An 8,555-nucleotide genomic window follows, 5' to 3' on the forward strand; every position below is an offset into this window, starting at 1 on the left:
CGTCTGAGAAATCTGAGAAGCAATCAAATAAGCTCAAGTACTCTACAAGAAGCGAACTCCACTCACCCCGGACTGCCGAGAGCGCATGGCTTTGATGCGTAGCTTTTCGTTGCGGGCCTCTTCGGAAGGCGGATGGAGGGCCTCCTTGTACTTGGACCGCTTGCCATCCATGTGTTTATCCAAGATATGCCCGATGATCTTCTTCGTGCGCAAAACTGGAGAGATGACGATCTCTGAGTCCAGCTCGTATCTGGGCAACGCGGTCAAGAAGTGATCTATAAAGATCTCACGAGGAAGCTGGTTGAACGGTGTGGTGGTCCAAGGACGTATCCACAACGCGGAAATTCTCAACCGTGCAGGTAAGAGCACCGTGCAAGTTGTCGTTGAAATCTTCGACGTCTGAATCGCTGATCGGAGGTTGCTCCTTAACGAGCTCTGCTATCGATGCAATGCTACACATTGCATCGAGGTGTTTGCGGACGCAGCTCTGAGCGGGTGATGAGTACTGCAAGGATACTACAGAGGAACGGTTGCTTACCTGGAGGAACAACTTCGCGTTGTAATTGGCAGGATCACTGAGAGCCATCGCTACCGACTTCTTCTTCTTCTTGGTCTTCTTGGGACTTGTCTCGTCATCTGCGTCTGAGACAGACGCGTCACCTCCTGTGATAGGTCTCCCACCTCCACAACCGCGCCGCGCGCCATGAGCTGGAGCTGTGGCACCTTGTTCTGCCTCGCCGCTCTCGAGGCGGGAAAGAACACGCGTCATCACGGCCCTGTGCGCATACAAGAATCAGTCGATAACACAATAGAATGACGCATATGGGTTCGCCAACTTACCGGGTATCCCGACTCTCCTTGATCAATGTCTCCATCATGGTTATCATCGCGGATTGAAATACCATCTCACCGCCGCTTGCACCGCCAGAGGATGGGCGATAATCACGCTGAGTTGGCGTGGCTTCACGCTCCAGGTGAGCGCGCTAGAGACATGGATTAGCATCCATTGGGAACACCGTATGATAAGGAGCTACTCACCGACGGCGGTTGCACAAATATAGGCGAAGGGACTCTGTGCTGCTCAGCACTGGAGTGATGTTCACCGTTGAGGGAGGTGCTAGTGTCCGATTCGTTGCTTTGATTCATCAGCGCATAGCTTCCATTGCGTTGTAAAGAACGAGCAGGATGAATGGATGCGATACTGCCTTGGGGGGACATGGAGGGCTGAGGAATGGGACGAGGTGCGGTAGGAGCAGGGCGTGGACGAGGTGCGGTAGGAGCAGGGCGTGGACGAGGTGCGGTAGGAGCAGGGCGTGGACGAGGTGTGGCGGGAGCGGGGTGTGGGCGAGGTGCGGTGCTACTTTTGGAGGACGGTGGAGGCCGCGGGGTGGGACGAGTTGCGGCGGGGGCGGGGTGTGGAGGCTGCTTGACGAAACCATGGGAAAAGAAGGAAGGGTCCGAGGTGTTGAAATAGTTATACGACGAGTTTTGAGGGCCAACATACGGCGATCGAATACGGGGGTAAGAGGGCTCAGGACCAGAATTGTCCCGTAGCGCACCTCCGTGCGGCGGTACTCCAGGCCCGGCAAGGGTGTGCCACGGTTTGAAATATGTAGAAAGGGGGTCGGCGACAGGAGATAAGGTGAAGATGCTGAGAGAGGGAGTCGTACGTATCGGCTGCGAGCCGGACATTGACTGGAATTGGGATTGAGACTTTGAGTTGTCGGCGCAAGAGGGCCGCGCGCGACCCTTCTCGCTACTCGACTGGGGATCCTTGTCAATGGGCTGCGCGCGACCGTTGGAGTATAAAGCGTCGTCGTCGCCGGGCTGGGGGTCCTCGTCGATGAGCTGTGTGCGACCGTCGGCGTCCATAGCGTCGTCTTCGCTGGGCTCAGAGTCTTTGTCGGTAGACTGCGTGTGGCTGTCGTCGTCCATAGTGTCTTCTTCGCTGGACTGGGAGCCCTTGTCGACAGCCTGTGAGCGGCCGTCAGCGTCCATAGCGTCGTCGTTGCCGAGCTGAGAGGTTTCATTGATGGACTGCGTGCGACTGTCAGCGTCCATAGTGTCTTCGTCGCTGGACTGGGAGCCATTGTCGACAGCCTGTGAGCGACCGTTGGCGTCCATAGCGTCGTCGTCGCCGGGCTCAGAGGCTTCATCGATGGACTGCGTGCGACCGTCGGCGTCCACAGCGTCGTTATCGCCGGGCTGGAAGTCTTCGTCGATGGGCTGCGCGCGACCGACGGCATCCATAGCGTCATCGTCGCTGAGCTGATGATCTCTGTCGACTGGCTGTAAGCGAGCCATGGCGTACAAAGCGTCTTCGTCGCTGGACCGGGGGTCTTCGTCGATGGACTGCGCGCGACCGTTGGCGTCCAGGGCGTCTTCGGAGCTGAGCTGATAGTCCCTGTCGACGGGCTGCGAGCGAGCCATGGCGTACAAAGCGTCTTCGTCGTTGGACTGGGAGTCGACGTCGACGGGTTGGATTGCGTCATGGAAATCCTGTTCACAGTCCATGAACTGCTCGCTGTCATCCTCTGAGAGGACGTCGTTGATGTGTGCGTCCATGAGAGGCTGCTCTTGAGCGGCGTGGCTATCGATGCTCATGGCCTGTTCAGGTTGAGAGTGCATCGGTCTCGTGTTCAGGGGGGTACGGTGTACAGGCTGAACTGGACATGTTAGACGCCGCAAACACCACATCGACGTGAAGAATCGGCGCACGTTGGCTTCATGTTGGCTCTCGCTCGGCGTCGAACTCAGCGTCTCCTGAGAGCTGGGAGCGGGCATCGGCTGAACGCTACGCCGAGGTTTTGGCAAGGGAACAATCCGCAAGACCTCTCGACGTGCGGTAGGCACAGTGGGACGCCAGATCTCGACCTTGAAGAATCGGTTCATCAACACAGTTTAAGAGCTATGCACAGCAATACTCACTCGGTACTTCGTAACGGGGGTAGTTTCTACAAGCTCCAAAGGCCGTGCGTTATGGTCCTGGTGATAGTGATTAACGTGAATATTCAGCTTTGCAATAAAGTAGAACACACCATATCAATCTTTTTACTCTTTCCATCACCAACAAATCTATGGTGGGACACAGCCGTCAGTCTTCTCTTCGAGAGAACGCTGACGCTGGGGCTCGGGGGGCGTCGTTGGATGGGTGGGTTTTGAATAGGCTGGTGCTCTTGGGCACCGATGTGTGGGCCATGATGTTGGCCAGGATCTGGAGGAACCATGAGGGTGTAGAGAGATAGCAGGCAAGCGGAGGGTTTGCTGATAGGACAGTGGCTCAGGATGGGGGGAGAAGTAACGAGATGGGGCTCACCTGAACAACCCTCATCATGTTATCACTGCTGCATACGAGGAGCAAAGATCTTGCCTTCCTTGCTTGCCAGTATGTGACCCTTTGTACTGCGGCTCACAACGACTAACTGGAGGCGCCAACGCATGGAGAAAGAACATAGTAATATGGGCGTCAAAGACCTGGTTCAGGACGTACATTAAAACAAGAGTTCACCGACACGAGACATACTTCATATGACACTTCGTTGTAGGCAATTTAGAAAGGCTATCAAAGTGTGTGGCTTCCGGAGATGGGGTAGAATTGAGTGAGCGGAGGTAGGCACTGGAAGAGATGAGGCATACACACATGCTCGAGGAGGGGAAGGATCTCATAACGTGTTCGTAAGGGAGCTTCGTAGAGCGATGCCGAAGCTTGACGACTGGATGGCAGACGGGCGTGAGCAGAGCAAGCGAGATAAATGGGTGGACGTACGGATCCAGAAGCACGCAGCGCGCTAATGACGTTCGCCGAGCACCCGAGTGGGAGCTCCGCGATGTGACCTCGATCACTAGTGGGCCGCCGATTGATGGAAGGGAGTGCGACGCACGAGAAGCGATGAGAGGTAGGAGTGAGGAGTGAGGAGACCGGTGTAGGACTCCGAGACGAAGTCCCAGGACCAACGTACCGGAAACGTGTGTCACGCACCCGCAAAGTCCCTATAAAGGATCGTAGAGGTAGAGGTGCTCCTCAGAGCCATCTTCGTGTCTGACTGTTGGAGTTTGGAGAGGAACAGGACACAGATGAAGGGCGTGAGCGAAGAGTAAGTAGGAGGACAAGGTGGGCGCACCAGAACACAGCACTACAGGTCGGCGCAGTATCACCACATAGTATCTGAGCAGACGCTCTGCGGTACAGTCTTGGCATATTGCAGTTGAATGTGGAACGCGAGCAGGAAGCGGAAGAAGTAAATGAGTCGAGAGTGGGCGGTAGAAAAGGCGTGGGCGTACCAAAACACTACGCTCTGCGCCAACGCAGTATCCCGCAAAGTGTCCGAACAGATTATTCATGGTGCGGTCTTGGTGTGCGATAGTTTAACAGCGGAGAAAAGTGGCATTCGAAAGAAGGAATTGAGCGGAGAGTTAGAGGGAGTGACGAGCGGACGTACCGAGATCGCGCGCCTTGCGCTTCAAACAGCTCCATAGATGACCCAGTGCATGCTCTCCGGAAATTTCTTGATGTCCGAATATCGGTAGGGGATAGGAGCGGAACGGAAAAAAGGCATGGGTGAGGAGTGGGTGGGATCGGGGGAGACAGGGCTTGGGCGCCGAAGAAGCGTGCTCTGCACTAGTGTACCACGTCGTAGAGCATCCGAGTGGACACCCCATGCCATTTTATTCATCGTTGGCTATTTGTGGGCCGCAGGCAGCGTGACGCGGAGGAAGGATATGAGTAGAGAGTGCGCGGGGAAGAAGATGCGGGCGCACCCATACGGCGGGCTCTTTGTGGGCGCAATGATCCACTGGGGATCCAACAGGTGTCTCGTTGCGCGGTCTTGACATTTGCTGGTTGGATAGCGGGAAGGCGCGACATGCAGAAGAAGAGGGTGAGAAGAGGGTGGCAGGAGACACAAAGTGGGCGCACCGAGTCAAAACGTTGCGGTCCGATAGAGTAATCCGGACAGTATCTGAGCAGATCCTAGCTTCCACAACTTGTACACTTCACTAGTGCTTGATAAAATGGAACGCGAAACAAAAAAGGGCGTAAGCGGACAGTAGACGGGAGAGACGGCGCGGACGCACCAGAACAGGGTGCTCTGCACTAGTATGACACCGCAAGGATTATCCGAGTTGGGATCCTATGCAATGATTTTCACGGTTGAGTGTCCACAAATGGAGGAGAACGCGGAGGAGAAGTGGGGGGTGAACGGAGGATGTGAACGGGAGACGGGAACAACATACAGACATAGTCAGCTCCGCATCGTCGAAAATGACTCGATTTCAAGCCCTCCAAGTGCGGTCTTGATCTACGGTGAACGGAGAGAACACTGGGGTGGACCACGGAAGAAGGACGTGAGATAAGAGTGAGCAGGAGGATGGAACGGACATACGAAGCGATGCGCGTTGAACAGTCCACGTACAGAGGTTCCAACAGAAGACTCCGAAAACAAGATTTATGACAAAATCTTGATTTGTGGGTTTTGGTAAAGGGGCGAGGGCAGGATGCGCAAGAAAAACATGATCAAAGCGGCTGGTAGAGACGTCGAGGCGGGCGGACGAGAATCTGAGCGCGCTTCGAGGTCACGTGACCCTTTGGCACCCTCTGTGTCTGAGCGCATTTGTATCGCGCCATCCTGAGGCCTGAGTCCTGAGTCTTGATCACGGTTATATGAAAGCAGGAGCAGCGCGCACGTACTAATCGTTGGGGCTGCAACACAATTGGGTTCCGGACCGCTACATTAGAGTACAGTAACATTAGTCGATACCGATGCCGTATGGATACAGAGAGTAACTAGCGCTTCTAAGTTCTGAGAGATGAAATGAAACACAACGTACATATCTACTGTACAGGCTCACTTTCCATACACCCCCACTGACCATGATGCTCGCGCTCCCAAAGCCGCGTGCACCTGGGGGAATCCTCCTCAGTACCGTCTCTCAGGATGAGTACAATGCAAACGAGAGAAGGGTGGGGAACAGGACGGTTGCTGGTGCCTTCTGCCCAGCCCATGACGACGTCCCCCTGTGGCGTCTGCCTGGTGCCAATTCGAGCGCAAGTGGAAATTTCCAAAAACCACAACTGTGGAAGACGAAGAAGAGTCTTGTGCCATTCCTCCACATCTTTCCATGGGCGGCGTGTGCTCGGTCCAAGACGCTGTGAAGTCTGAGGTGAGCAGCAGTAACGACGCGCGATGCGAAGAATGTACTCCATCCCTAGATTTCTCGTGAAGCTTCAGCTTCTCCAAGTTCCACATCCGGTTGCACACTTGAGTGAGAATGTCGAGGTCATGAGAGTAGAAGTCGAGAACGAGAGAGGTGAGGGGGCTGGACGAAAGGCGTCTTAAGGCGGGGTACAGAGTTGAACCGACGCGAGTCAATCGCACTCTGGCCACGCCCACACGGGAGCTCTTGATTGCAGCTGAGCAGCGCGCAGGACACACTAGCTCGAGGACATTTTTGAAGGACGAGTCACTGCGGTTCAAAGGGGAGGTGCGGGCGCGGCCACAGACATCGAGAGATAGATACTTGATGGTACTGGAATGGGCGGCGAGGAAACTGACCAAGGCGCGGTGCGGAAGATTGGTGGCGAAGGTGGTGAGGGCGTAGAAGAAGACATCCTTCAATATTGTCGGAGGTGATGGAAGCGGGACGTGCAAGACCAAAGTGCAAATGGAAAAGCAGGGCCTGAGCACTTCCCGAAGCTAGGGTTCACCACGGGTGACCCTCGGGTGATTCTGACTCAACCCGCACCCGTACCCGCTCACACCCGCACCCGCAGACCTGAGGGTCAGCATGCACACGGGTCGGACGGGTATCTCACGGGTGTACACCCGTGGCGGACACCCGTGGGCCTGGGACGAGTCACCAGTGAGGTGTTGCACGCAAGAGCGTGCATGCGATACCGCATGCGCGAAACGGCATGTGCGAGACGAGCTGCACGGGACGGCACGCACGAGACCAAGATGGCGACGCGCAGGAGATGGCGCAAGGGAGATGGTGCGAGACGGCGCGAGAGAGATGGAGTGGGTGAGACTCCAGTACGGGCGAGAAGGTGCGGGCGAGAAGGCGTGGGCGAGAGACGGTGCGTGCGAGGGAGATGGTGCATGGGAGAAGGGAGGCGGCACAGGCGAGAGACGCTGTGCATTATTATAGATGAAAATATATTTATTGTACGCTACGGGACAGATGGAGGGAGGCAGAGGGCGGCGCCGAGGCGGGCGAGGCGGAGGAGGGCAGCGTGCGGGCGGAGGTAGGCGACGCGGATGCGGGCGAGGCAGAGATGGAGGAGGGCTCGAGGGAGGAGGCGCAGGGCCGGGACGAGGCAGAGGAAGTGGTGTGCGAGGTGGAGGAGGCGAGGCGGGAGGAGCTGAACGACGCGGAGGAGGGCTTGAACGCGGACGCAGGCGAGGCGGACACGGGGGAAAACGATGCGGACGCAGGCGAGGCGGACGCGGGGGAAGACAATGCGGACGCGGGCGAGGCGGACGCGGGCAACATGCGTGGAGAAGGGCAACGGCGAGGCGGGCAATGCGGAGGAGGCGGGCAACGCGGGGGCGGGCGGCAGGAAGCAGGTGGGCGGTGCGAAAGGGGCGAGAAGCGTAGGCGGAGCAGGGCGAGGAGGAGCAGGACGGGCGAGGAGGGTGGAGGCCAGCGCGGAGAAGGGCGAGGCGGGCGAAGGAGCGCGGTTTGGAGGAGTGTGGTGCGGAGGCGGGCAACGCGGACGGAGGCGGAGGTGGGAGGGTGGCATGAAGTCACGGGGGTGGGCGGCGCGAAGGAGGCGACAGGGGCGGGCGGAGGAGGTGGCAGGAGCGGGCGGAGGAGGGTGAGGAGAAGCAGGGCGGCGTGCGCAGGCAGCGCGAGCGGAGGAGGACGAGCTCGGCGATGCAGAGGCGGGCGACATGCGCAGAGGAGAGCGGCGCAGAGGAGGAGGGCGACTTGGAGGGCCGAGAGGAGGAGGACGTCCGTGTAGTTGTCGACTGGGCGGCAGGGAGGACGGGTGGGCGTTGGGAATACGGCAGGGCAGGGCGGAGGACTCACCAAAACAGGGGCTGCGGTACATCGCCGTGGCCCCCATATTCCAATCTCCATACTGGTGACATCCGGATGGACGTCCTCATGCGCCCTCGACGTTGTGAGGGAGGCCGGTAAGGTGGGTGAAGGACGGCATGGAGGACCGAGGTCGAGGTCGAGGTGGGGGAGGGGAGAACAGTGTCACCAAGTGACACTGCAGTCCAACAGCAGACGGCAGACGACTGTGTAGTCGCTATCGTTTGCCTGGACAGACGGTGAGGCTGAGCAGGGAGCAGGCAGTGGAGGAGAGCAAGGAAGGGAGGGACGCGTGGCATGCATCACTCGATGCGCGCCACGCGTCCTTGCCGCCCACTGGGGTGCTGAGAGACGGCGAGGGAGACGGCGTGGGTGAGGGAGACGGTGCGCGGGAGACGGCGTGGGCAAGAGGGTGCAGGCGAGAGACGGCGCGGGCGAGAGACAGCGCGGGCGAGAGACGGCGGATGCAGGCGAGGGACGGCGCGGGCGAGGGAGACGGTGCACGGGAGACGGCGTAG

At 58.1% G+C, this 8,555-nt stretch overlaps 1 protein-coding gene across 1 annotated transcript; it reads left to right on the plus strand.

Moving 5' to 3' along the window:
- Window positions 1-6,953: 6,953 nt before the first annotated feature.
- On the plus strand, window positions 6,954-8,555 carry BXZ73DRAFT_73184 (uncharacterized protein; the record flags this gene model as incomplete). The annotated part of the gene is made up of 4 exons (XM_048021846.1): window positions 6,954-7,072; window positions 7,177-7,813; window positions 7,979-8,140; window positions 8,274-8,555. 4 exons carry the CDS (start codon window positions 6,954-6,956, stop codon window positions 8,553-8,555), a joined length of 1,200 nt encoding a protein of 399 aa, XP_047882927.1.

Source organism: Epithele typhae (assembly GCF_022376455.1).
Source record: "Epithele typhae strain CBS 203.58 chromosome Unknown BXZ73scaffold_2, whole genome shotgun sequence".
NCBI lineage: Eukaryota > Fungi > Basidiomycota > Agaricomycetes > Polyporales > Epitheliaceae > Epithele > Epithele typhae.